The 13,621-nt window shown below is 36.5% G+C and overlaps 1 protein-coding gene across 1 annotated transcript; it reads right to left on the bottom strand.

The window, feature by feature from the left end:
- Positions 1–2,752: 2,752 nt before the first annotated feature.
- On the bottom strand, positions 2,753–10,292 carry MARCOL (MARCO like). The gene is made up of 4 exons (XM_028144743.2): positions 10,244–10,292; positions 6,240–6,931; positions 4,700–4,821; positions 2,753–2,798 (listed from the first exon to the last, which is right to left on the bottom strand). Exons 1-4 carry the CDS (start codon positions 10,290–10,292, stop codon positions 2,753–2,755), a joined length of 909 nt encoding a protein of 302 aa, XP_028000544.2.
- Positions 10,293–13,621: the final 3,329 nt, after the last annotated feature.

Genomic DNA, 13,621 nt, shown 5'->3' with positions numbered 1-13,621 from the left:
AAGTGATCTATGTTATGAAGAAAAATATATTGTGTATTTAGAAGGCGATATTATATATCAAGGGAGACAGTGGATGTAGTTAGGAAGTTGTCTCTGAATAAAGTATACTTCAAGTGCTAAACAAAGACAAAAGGCAGGGTGGGGGTTGTGTGTTGAGTTTCTGAGAGGATGAAATGTATGAAGAATTGTTTGGAGGAATCATGAATATTACTGGAATTGGAAAAGAAAAGGCCATCATGCCTAAATTACAGCTTAAAAGGAGGAATTTAGTACAAGAAATAATTTAATATACTGAATGTCTTATAGGTCCCAAACATTAGGGCCTCAAGAGTTATAACCAGGAAGAGCAGTAGTGACATTATATAATTTATATTTCAAACAGATGACTCTGTTGCTCTAGGACTGTGGTTGGCAAACTGCGGCTCGCGAGCCACATGTGGGTCTTTGGCCCCTTGAGTGTGGCTCTTCCACAAAATACCATGGCCTGGGCGAGTCTATTTTGAAGTGGCATTAGAAGAAGTTTAAGTTTTAAAACTTTGGCTCTCAAAAGAAATTTCAGTTGTTGTACTGTTGATATTTGGCTCTGTTGACTAATGAGTTTGCCGACCACTGCTCTAGGAGAAAGATTAAAATTACAGATACCTGCCTGGCCTGTGTCACTCAATGGTTAGAGCGTCTGTCCTGACACCAAAGGACATGTACCCTCAGGTTCGATTCCAGAATGAGGGTACATACTTGGGGTTACAGGTTCAATCCCCAGCCCCAGTCAGGGTGTGTATGGGAGGCAACAAATAGATGTCTCTGTCACATCTCTCTCTCTCTCTCTCTCTCTCTCTCTCTCTCTTTCTCTCTCTCTCTCTCTCTCTCCCTTCTTCCCTCCCACTTCCTCTAAAAAAATATCAATAGAAAAATATCCTCAGTTGAGGATTAACAACAACAAAAGTAAAGATATCCAAACAATTTAGGGAGATAGCACAATGTCTCTGGAAGAGACAATCCTATCTAATAAAGAGGGAATATGCTAATTGACTCCCATGCCCTCACAAGATGGCAGCACCCACAGCCACAAGATGGCAGTGCTCAGTCCCCTCAGCCCCCGCCTTATCCAGCCTCAGTCCCCCAGTCCCCTCAGTCCCGCAGTCCCCTCAGCCCCGCAGGGGAAGGCAGTTGTGGGTGATTGGGCTGGCAGGGGAGGGCAATTGGAGGCAATTGGGCCAGCAGGGGAGAGTAGTTGGGGATGATCATGCTGTCAGGGGAGCAGTTAGGCATCAATCAGGCCAGCAGAGGAGTGGTTAGGGGGCTATCAGGCTGGCAAGCAGAGTGCTTAGGGGCAATCAGGCAGGCAGGCAAGTGGTTAGGAGCCAGCAGTCCTGGATTGTGAGAGGGACTGGCAGAATAGTGGCTTCTGTTCAATCTCTTTGACGTCATTTTTTAGTAACCCATTTTTTTTACCAGCTCTGATCCCACCATCGTGTTGGGTCTTTTGCCTTTTCTTGAGACCCAGGTTGCTAAGAAACATGATTAACATCCTAGTGAGATCCTTCTAATCATCTGAGTTTTAGACTCTAACAGTCCTATTAACAATTCAGATAAATACATTAAATTTCTACATTTCAATATCTGTAATCATTTCAAAATATATATGCACTCATGTATCCCTTTAAGAATCTAATGGGAGTTTTGGACACCCTTAAGAAAAAAGAACACGGAGAATTTATTTTGCATATAGTCCCAAGACCTTCTGAAGCAAATCAATGCATCCTTAAAAACATCTTAACTCAATTTAATATCAAGTTTCCAGAGACAACCTTCATTAGAAACACCTGGAATGTGATTTAAAACTGTAGTGTGTTACCAGCAACCTACAGCATAAGTATTTCTAAAGTGGGGATGTGTAGAGGGCCCCCTGGGAAGACACATGGACATTCTTTAGCTTGCTGTTGATTAAGCCCAAGATATTTGAGAGAGTCATGTCAGTTGCACCTCGCCCCAGGAGTGCGCAGGTGTTGTTATTTCCTGGCTTACCTTTGTCTAGGTTCCGGAAGAGGGCTTTGAGATGTGGAACCAGTCTAGCACAGGAAAAGAGGAAATGAAATAGACCTGGGCCCTCCCAAGCTCCTTTAATCTTAAGTTTTTCAGTGAACCCACCTTGTATATGGGAGTATAAATAAATGTGCTGCGTGGCTCAGGAGTCTGTCTGTCTCTCCAGCAGAGGAGGTCAGTGACCCACCTGGCACCCAGCTTGCATCTACTTCTGTGTCTCTTTATTTCTTTATTTCTCAATCCCTGGACGCCTCTATCAAGAACCAGTTTCATCTCTCTCCGTGCTGGCCACGGAAAAGGGAGATCCCCGCCGCATCAGGCCCCCACAGGGATGTTTTTTTTACATGCAATTCTGTGATATATATATATATATATATATATATATATATATATATATATATATATATATATATATTAGAGCATAGAAATTGCAGTGATAGGTCCTGAAATATCAGTCACTTTGGCACTTTGGGAACAGATAAATGATAGACACAAGGTATGGGGAAGTTTAGAAAATAAACAATCCCAGAAGTCAGAAGCAACTTTAGAACTGACTTTATTTGCAGTGGAACAAACTTGAAAATAATGTAGGATCCATTATATCTAGAAGATTCTTGTTAACCTCAGTTGCACTCCCAGGGAAATCCACTGTTTAAAGAGAATTGAAAGTGAATTTTGAGGTTCCAGGTAATTTAATTGCTATAAATGCTTAGCATTTTCCATCATGATACAGATTCAGGTTTCCACCACTCAACCTGAAAAAAGATAATGAGAGAAATCAAGGACCAACTAATTGTGACATCACCATAGACAGAAAATGTGATTATTTAAAAATTACACGGGCCCTAGATGGTTTGGCTCAGTGAATAGAGCATTGGCCTGCGAACTGAAAGGTCCCAGGTTCGATTCCAGTCAAGGGTACATGTTGGGCTTGGGGGCTTGATCCCCTTAGGGGCCTGCAGGAGGTAGCCAATCAATGATTCTCTCTCATCATTAATGTTTCTATCTATCTCTCCCTCTCCCTTCCTCTCTGAAATTAATAAAAGTATACTTAAAAATAAAAATCACATGGGACCCAGCAATCCCTCTCCTGAGCATATACTCAAAAGCCCCCAAATTATGTATTTACAAAGATATATGCACCCCTATGTGCATTGAAGCATTATTCTTGGTGGCCAATATACGGAAACAACCAGTGTCCCATGATAGAGGACTGGATAAAGATGTGGTACATATACATAATCGAATAAATACTGCAACAACATCAACATGGATGGACCTTGAGAATATCATGCTAAGTGAAATAAGTCATACAGAAAAACCTAAGAACCATGTGATTTCACTCATACGTGAAATATAAAACTGAAACTCCTGAACACAAACAGCAGTTGATGGTAGCCAGAGGGAGGGAGGTGGGGAGGGAAGGGTAACAGGAGAAGATTTGACTTTGGGTGGTGGGCACACAGTGCAATATATAGATCTTGTAACATAGAAACCCACATCTGAAACCTGTATGATCATGTTGACCAATGTTACCCCAATAAATTTAATAAATAAAAAATATATAGGTAAATAAAAATCACATGAAAAAAATCACAAGGCTGTGGCTTGTCTGTTTCACATTGAATGCTATGAAAATTTATGAACTTTGTGCCAGTCCTTTCTCGTCCCTGGGCTGGGTACCTTATCTGTAAAATGAGAGAATGGCCCAGGTGTAGTGGCTCAATTGGTTGGAGCATAGTCCGATACACCAAAAGGTTTTGGGTTAGATTTCTGGAGAACACATGCCTAAGTTGTGGGTTTGATCCCCAGTGTTTCCTCCCATCGATGTTTCTCTCTCTCTCTCTCTCTCTCTCTCTCTCTCTCTCTCTCTCTCTCCCTCTCAAGTCAATAAACATATCCTTTGGTGAGGAAAATTAATTGATTAATTAATTAATTAATAAAGAATGAGTGCTTAACTTTCATTTCAACTCTAAGACTATAGGGAACACTGCCTTTAACATTTATTTCTGCAATAATGATTTAACAAGCACTCCATAAACTATGGAACTATAAAAAAACAAGAGCAGTATGATTTTACCTCATTCCTACCTTCAAAGATGAACATTCATTGATATTGAAAGCTGAGATATCTCTTTTTTAGCCACATATTGTAATTTTAAACAGCTTTATAATCACCTTATTTCTTGTCTTATAGATAAACAAAGTGTAATTGTTAAAGGTTGACATGGCTCACCACATTCAATCTTTAGTATTGTTATTTAAGTTTAAAATCCATTTTCATAGTTTACATTTAGGGACCTGTGAGATTCAAAGTCCCCTTCATTGACTAATAGAGTTCACTTATTCGCTGTCTTCTATTGCACAAAAATAAAAGCTCCATGGAAGCAGGAAATTCTGTGTGTTTTGTTCACCATCTTACCACCAGTGCTTAGAGAAATGCCTACTATACAGTGGATGTTTCATGAATATTTGGAAAATGAATGACTAAATAATAGATTTCCTTCTACTTAAAAAGCTAAATATAACACATGCCTCAGGACAAATACCCAAGGTACTATTGAGAGGAAATTACAAAGACACAGATAAAAATGTTCTTTATTCCCTTTGGTCAGAATAATATTTTCTGATCCAAAGGAACATCAAGTCCTCTTACCTTTTTGCTTCATTAAATAAACAGCGGTTACCATAGGTTTTTCCATCAGAACCACAGACTGGTTTGTAGATAGAGTGACATCTTATCTTTACAGTTGGGTTCTTGCTGCTGCCCTTGCCATTCTGTAGCAATGTAAAAGACCATTAAGTAAATGTAGGGGACTAATTTAATTCTGAAATTGTAAGAAATATTTATTGCTGATTAACTATTGATTAAGCATTATACTAAACCAATCATTCTGTTGAGCCTTTGTATTTTAATGTAATCCATGCAACAATATGAAAGAAGAGCATAATCTGCCCTATTGTATAGTTACAGGCAAGTGACAAGCCCAAGACCATTGATGGATTAAATATCCAAGCTGGATTCAAACCCTGAGTTATATACTCCAGAGGCCCTGCTTCAGCACATGTCAGAATGCCCCTACTTTGATCCTTTGTAGACAAACCTTCCCCTACCTGAAAATAACAATTAGGGAAAAGTCTACTGGCAAATACAAAATGCATACGGTCATAATATATTGAACCTCACTTCTTTCTTGTCCCATGAAAGAAAATGAGGCAGGAGGTAGGTTTATGCAGTCACTTAAACAGCTCCTGAAGCATTTACTCATAATCAAGTTATAGAATGACAGAAGCCTATGAATAGAAAGAAGCTTTGACTAGCAGATGGGAACAGAAACACTAAATACAATGGTTAGGACCTTCAATCTGAGGCTTAGTCTTCTTAGAGCCAAGGAAGATGAATAAATACTTTGGTGTTTTCTATTGGTTTAGAGCTTACCACCCTTTTCACGTCAACCCATTACTTTTATTTCCACATTCTCTGTTGTGACAATCTAAACACTCAGAACCCTTCTGGTGGTGGCTTTAAGGTCTGGATGGCAGGAATGTCCCTGGGAGATTACTACTTCATGCCAGCCAACTCATAAACACTGAGAGGTACAGGTAGCTTTCATTTGAAAGGGAGTTGAGGAATAGCCAGTTATGAGATTTTTAAAAAAAAAAAAGAAGTTTCATTAATAAAATGAGATGAAAGTAGGGTTCTAGAAAATCCTTTTGGATGTATTAAGTGAAGTGTCCAGAGTCACTGTTAAATGGAATCAAGAGGCTGGTAGTTGGGAGAGAGACTGGCAAGCACAAGAAGGCAATACAGTTGTCATGGATATGCACCTGTTTGCACGATGGCAATGTAAAAGAGACGCCACCAGATTATGGGTGTGATGGAAATGAACATGAAAGTTAAATCTGGTGGAAATGGGGCTCAATTAATGAAGGTTTGAGCTAGTCCAGTATGGGTAGGAATGTCTGAGTGGAAAAGAGTAGTAGGAAATAAGGGATGGATATAAGACCATGTTACTAATGATCATAGATGTATACAAAAATAACCACCTCCAAATTCCCTCTTCTTTTGTTGAATCACTGTCATTGCAAAGTGTTTGTCATTAGTAAAGTGTATTCTGTTAACAATTTTCAAAACTTGAAAATAGAGTTGCTGAGATAAGTTGACTAAAAAAGGAAAAAAAGAAATTAACACATACCTGACTCTCCATATTGCCATCCAACTGGTTGCCTACATTTTTTCTTTCTTCTTGACTGTAAAAAGACCTTGGTTTTCCTCGTTGGCTAGATGATCCTGGCTTCCCTTGCTGGCTAGAAGATCCTGGCTTCCCTTGCTGGCTAGATGATCCTGGTTTTCCTGGTTGGCTGGATGATCCTGGTTTTCCTGGTTGGCTGGGTGATCCTGGTTTTCCTGGTTGGCTGGGTGATCCTGGTTTTCCTGGTTGGCTGGGTGATTCTGGTTTTCCTGGTTGGCTGAAAGATCCTGGTTTTCCTTGCTGGCTAGATGACCCTGAAACCCCTTGCTGGTTAGAAGACCCTGGCTTCCCTTGCTGGAGAGATGATCCTGGTTTTTCGTGCTCACTAGACATTTCTGAACTAGCTTTTTGGTTAGATTCTCCTGAATTCCCTTGCAGACTCCCAGGCTGATTTAAAATTCCTGGCTTCCCTTGCTGATTAAGACTCCCTAGTTTCCCGGGTTGGTTAGAATACCCTGGTTTTCCAGGAAAAATAAAGATCTCTGATTTTCTTTGTGTGTTGCTATCACCCTTCTCATTAGATTCTTTTTGTCCCCCCTGAGGGTTAGCTTCATTGTTTCTCTCTAAGATAAGTGCAGGTTGTGGACCCTCCTCTAGTTTAATAACACTTGTTTTCAAAGTCTGTGTTGAAGACACTGGAGATAAAAAAAGGGTGGGGCACAAAAATAAAAATAAAGTTACTTAACCTCAAAATTTAAAATCAACATCCTTCATCCCAAAATATATTATGTATTTAATGCCTCTTTGATTTTTTTAACCAAACCTCAAGACAGAATCTTCTCCACATTATTTTTGATAACTTAGAATATTTTGTGTCCTCCATTTCTTTCTTCACTATATTACATGGTATCCCAAAAGCATGGGTTCAAGAGAGCTTGCCTCATTTCTAAATCAGAGCTTGAATTATTTGCCCTGGGCCTAAATACTACCAAAAATTCCTTTTAATGATTTCCTGATTAATTAAAAAGACTGATTAATTAATGCCTTGTGTAAACTTTCTCCATATCACAGAATCCTTTCTCATATTCCCAACATTATCTTATGAAAATGTCATCAACTCCCCAGATGTAAAAGCTGTCAAGCATGAGTCCTCCTTTCATATTCTCTTCTCTATCTCTATATTTGTTTTCTGTAGATATATTTTTTCCCACTAACCCCATTTTAAAGGCAGTGGTTTTCCTTACTGAGAATATTTTTTTTCAATAAGCTGTATGCCCACCATTTCCCATAAAATCTTTAGTATTAATCATTCACTCACACTCTCTCTGGTGGTTATTTGTTTCTTTCTCTTGTGGTCAAACCACTCAAGAAAATGGTAGATATTATGTGACTATTTCTTCAAACCCATGTTTCAGAATTTACTTGCTCTATCTTATCTACTCTACTTGATTCTCAAATTTATTTTGGAAGCCCACCCAATCTGTATGTATGTGATGATTAGATGGATAGATAATACTAGATAAATTATATATGTACTAGATTAATTCAGATTCTATTCCAAAATGAGTAAGGTTTAGAACACAATATATAAGCAAATGCAATGACTTTAGAGCTGTTAAGTACAATGGTATTCTATTAGGTTTTATGCTTTTCTTGTACTCAATTTGGTACAAGTGTTTATTTTTGACTTTCTCATCTTTTCTATTTGATGACTCATCTTTATTCCCCCACCTTCCTAATTTGGGGTTTCCACAAAAGTTTTATTAAGGTACACTTTTTATTTTTCTTAATGAGCTTCCTTGGAATTTTTTTTTCATTATTTCTCATCTTGGAGGAGGTGACATATAAGAAGTACAGGTTATATAGACAGAAAAACTGATAATAAAAGAATTATTTTTAGCAGAACAATGAGTGTATGCCTGAGTTTTAAGAGCCAAACATTGTTCATTAGCAGGCACTAACTTCAAGTAGAAATCAAATAGAATAAAAATGTAGATGAAATGGAAAAAAAAAAGATTGATTGATCTATTTTTTTGTTGTAGATCGTTGGGCTTTTTAAAATAATACAAGGCCACATACTAGTAAGCAAATTGCATCAAATCATAAAGATATAAAAAAGGTAAATAGTTTAAAGTAACTTTCCCTTTATCTTCTGTCTTAATACCTCCAATTCCCTACTTAGAACACAATTATATCTACCAAAGTTTTCTGATTGTTACAGATATCTCTGTATTTACAAACATATTTGAATATATTTTAAACACAATTTGTGGCACATTGTACACACTACTGTACTCATTTTCTCCCTTGAAATATGCAGTCAAGATATCTCTATACCAATAGAGAGAGAGCACCTTAATTATTGTCCCCAGTGGCTGCGTATGATCTCATTTAAGTTTATAGTAATTTATTTAACCAGTCTTTTAGCAATGAGTCCTTCGTTTATTTTCTTCTTTAACTATTACAAACCATGATTTAATGACATTTCTAGTAATACATACATTTTTACATAAATTTGTAGGATAAAAACCAGTGGTGAAATATTTAAGTAAAAAAAAAAAGATAACTAAGGTATTAAAACATGTTTTAACCACCAATTTTAAGTTAAAATTTTGTAAAATAATTATCTTTATTTTTTGTTCCAAATTTTTATATTCTGATTTTACAAACTCTAAATTCATGCTTGGCATTGCTGTATATTGTAATAGGCATTCCTAATTCCTCACTCTTCTTCATCCTTCAAAACCATATAACCATTACATATGGTATTATTGTAATGTACTTTCTTCCAGCCACAAATCCCTGCTGAATACATACTAAATGTTATCTAGCAAGACACTGAAATACACAAGAAATATGGTAACTGCCATCATGTTTAGTAAGGAATTTTTATCTGTATGCTTTTGTCCCCTGAGAAACACACACATACACACACACACACACACACACACACACACACACACATTTCCTCCTCCTTTTTCCCATCTTATCACTTAGTTCTATATTCTTAACTCTGTTACTTTGACAGTTTTCTAAATGGCATCTCTGTACAATTTTTCACACATCCAATTTATTTTCAAGATCACTACAGACAGATATCTCTTAGTAGAATGGGTCTGATCACCCCTGTTATCAACAATCTGAAAACAACTGCAATGCTTAAAATGAGAAGAGAACCATGATTTCTTGTGTTCTAACAATAAGCAACTGAAGGTCATAGGCACTTTCGTTATTTCCTTTCACTAGCTATTAGAAAAGAATGATCAAGTAGGAGATCATAATTTGGAGATAAATTGAAATAGGTTTCATTTATCCTAATTTATTTTCTTGAGAAATATATTATCTGTGTCATTTATTATCTTAAGAAATTTTCATTGCTTGCTGGAAATTTATATCTCGGAAAACTGACAACCTAACGGTATCGAGGTAAGGAATATAGAAAAATATGGTGAGTGATAGGCACCTAAGAAGAATGCAACTAATGGTGTCTAATGCTAGTGTACACATGATTCCTATAGCAGCCTGTTGGAATGTCTAATTATTTTCATTCTGCAAATGAGAAAACTGAGGCTAAAATAGGTTAAGTAAATTATTCCGAAGAACATAAGTAGAAAAGTGAAAAGCCAGGATTTGAACCCTTTTCTATTTGACCATATAGACCTGCATCATCACACAAAATCATATTCTTTGTGGAATATAAATTTGAGCATTCACAAATTCACCTAATCCTCTTAGACTAATTTTTTATTTTTTGTCTAATGTCTTACTTTTCCCATTTCCTTGCTTCTGTTTTTCTTTAGCCACATGAAACTATCCACTGTTGTCTCACCCCATCACTATTTTTATAACCCTGATCTATATGTTATCTGAAATTACCTTAGTCCATTTCAATATCTGATAGATACTCCCACTTTTTAAAAATTTTCTGACAACGTATTATTAAATCACTGAACATTTCTAACTCTTTGAGAGTTGGAAGAAAAGTCATTGTATGCAACTTTCCTTACCTGAGAACATGACCAAGAACATGAAGGGAAGGAAAAGATAAGCCTTCATGTTACAGCCAGTTGTTTCAGACTCAGTTGGATTGGATGGAGCTAAGGGTAACTCTGCAGTAGAAGCTTTCTGAATAAAGCATGTTGCTCACCACCGTGTTATATATTTGAAAACTCCCCCACCCTAATTGCTAAACATGGTCTTTGTGAGAAAATAAAATTACAGAGTAACTTTGGTCAACTGTAAGGTGTTGCTTCTTGAGTGATTGTCATTTTTAAAATTAGCTTCACACCTCAACTCCCATAAATATCCAAACTTTAATATGCTTCTATAGGACATTTTTCTCACAGAAAAAAAAAATGGAGAAACCCATCTGGGAAAGTAAACTCAGTGTTCACTTTTTTTTATTGTTAAGAGAGGATTTATCATTAGTCAGTAGTCTTATTGACCCTGTAAGTTTATATGTCTACAATAGATATTCCCAGGACCTTTCTCTGCAAGTAAATTAGGTGCCAATTATTTACCTCAAATTACATTTTAAAAGCAAGTAAAACCACATTGAGTATTGGCAATTAGTAAGGGATGAATATACCCAGTGGGAAATAATGATGGGTAATTTAGTTTAATGAGGTAACAGGAGACAATAGATCTCAGAATAACATTACACTCTGGGCCTTCTTGCCTCAAGATATTATACCAAACAGAAGCTCATGTGAAAATTACTTTGGGATACTTAGTCAGACATAAACTTAATATCATAAAGCCCTAGAATAATGTGTTTAAGAATGGCTGCCCCATATAAGAAAAATGTGAATTAATTGAAGCATGTTCAAAAGAAAATGACCTCTGGTAAAGTGAGGTCTGGAGACCAGAGAGCATAAAGTTTGTTGATGGCAGTAAGAAACATAAGCGTAAATAAAGACAGACTTAGGAATGACATTGCATTCATCATCTGAAGGGCATTAAATGTCAAAGGGTGATAGAATTTGTAGCTCTGGATGACAGAGCTTATTCTAATATAAGCGCAGGATAAATATTTTCAAATTCTAAAGAATTCAAATTTCAGCTTTGGGAAGAAAAGTTAAAAAATGATTCTTCCAAGCACTTCCAATTCTAAGGTCCTCAGATTTAGGGGTTCTGGATTATGTTTGGTTTTTACATTAGCTTATTTAGAAGGGCAAATTTAATAATGATAAATTATTTTTTTAACCAAGCCAACAATTTTAAGGCATCAAAAAAGACAAAAGTATACATTTTTATAGTAAAAAGGTAACTTTTCCCCTGTACATAATTATGAAAAGTTTCAAATACAGACAAGTTAAAGAATTATACAGTGAAAACCCATATGCACACCACCAGGATTCTTCAATTAATATTTTGCTATATCTGGTCTACTATATATTGGCCAAACTGGGTAAATACGATGACAGTTAATTTTACATACAAAAACTCATCTTTAGCATTTAATGCAGTACATTTTCAAACATCAACAAATAGACCACAATAGCTGCTTTGCTTTTTTCGAGGACAATTATTTCTTAAATACTTAGCACCATCATCTCTCTTAGCCATGATTTTTCTTAACTTCAGTATTATCATACTTCAAAATGGCATATATAAAGAACCAATAGGGCTTGTATGTGAGGGTATTGCAGTGGGAAGACAGTCTCATGAAGCCTATGCTCTGAGGTCTCAGAGACAGGCCTTCCTGAGTAGTTGAAGGTATTGTTGTGTTGAGTAAGGCAGTGCACTCTCTATGTGCTTATTCTCCAAACCATTCCAAAGGACCTTTTTAATCATTGCTTTTAACACTTCAATGATCTTAAATGGAATATTTAATTTCTCCTTTTATGATGAGAATCCTCCCACCTTTAGAATCGTCTTCCATTATTATCTTCCTTTACATTTGGGGGAAAGGTCAAAATTCTATCTTGGTGTAGGCTCAGAAAATGCTTGCCACAGCCACATATTAGAGAAAGGGAGAGGCTAAGTATCTTGGAGTGGGATTCTAGGTCAAGGCTATTCTTCCAGAAATCATCATATTTGGGTGGAAACAACAACATCAATGAAGTCAAATGACCCCAGTTGTTTGTCTCCCGTTTTTTAAGCTCTGTGATCTTATGCAAGTCCCTCTCTCTCCTTTTCCCTCTCCCTCTCTCTCTCTCCCTCTCTCTCTCTTTCTCTCCCTCCCTCCCTTTTTTTCAATTTCCCTTTCCTCTTATTTCTAAAATTATAATAGCCCACTGAAAGAGTCAAAATGTCCTAAGTGGTTTGGTGGAAAAAATTCATATCTGCAGTTTAATCACTTTGGTTTCTGATTGTGAGCTATTTTATAGCATGCTGTGCCCTGTTACCTGATTCAATCTCAACAAGCCATTTGTCATGCAGCTAAAGAGTAGGGAACTTTGAACTCCATATTTGTTTTCTCCTGCTAAATACTTTCACTACTATGTTTCCTTTCAATTCTGCCTCAGGCACATGTTAAATTTTGTTCTTTGAACCTCAGGAGGTGTGTGAAGATTGAGCATACATAGTAAAAGACAGAAGGCATCAGCTACATAGCATTCACTAAGCTATTCAGACATAGACATAAATAGGTTGAATTGAATCCAGCAGACAAATTGAATGTTTGGTCTGGTCTTCCAAATATAATTCATATTGCATGGAAGACAATGCGTCTTAAATTCAGTGCCAAGTCTCATCAAATACTTCACAATCTTACTAAGAAAGAGGCCAAAGGGTAAGCAGTAGGTAATATCTACCTAACTTAAGGCCCTTTGCCATTTCTCAGTTGACTATGACTATCAAATGACATATTTGATCATTCACCTAACCTTTACCCCTATAGAGACATTATTTTCAGAATATGGAGTACTGGTGAGTGGAAGATGCTTGAGATAGAATATTGGGTAACTTAATTTCTGCTTTGGGCCTAAATTTTTTCATCCAACACACAAAATTTCAATGCAAACTAAAATCTAAGTATACTTAATTTCATCATTGTTTATTGAGATGATGCATATATCTGACACACACATTAAAATGTTCCATTAAGGCTAGCTATTGTCATTATACTTGTGTAAGCATTGGAAACTTGACCTCTGCCACCTTCACTTTAGTTGAATACGTAGGTGGTGACCAGAGAACAATGCAATATTAAATAAAGCATAATTATAATACTGGTAGTCATGGACCAATTAGTCCATGATTATTATAATTATGCTTTATTTATTATTGCATCTGTTCACTTATTCCAGAGACTTTCATTATTTGGAAATCTTAATGTGCAAGTTTGAAAATTCGAAGGAAAAAAATCTGCAATATAATGTCTTTCTCATCTCCAAATTAACCTCCTTTTATCACTACCCCCTTAAATAATTGCAGTGTCT

The sequence above is a fragment of the Eptesicus fuscus genome, chromosome 6, assembly GCF_027574615.1.
Source record: "Eptesicus fuscus isolate TK198812 chromosome 6, DD_ASM_mEF_20220401, whole genome shotgun sequence".
Taxonomy (NCBI): domain Eukaryota; kingdom Metazoa; phylum Chordata; class Mammalia; order Chiroptera; family Vespertilionidae; genus Eptesicus; species Eptesicus fuscus.
Note: the sequence above shows the minus strand (reverse complement) of the source record. Positions and strands in the feature narration are given on the sequence as shown.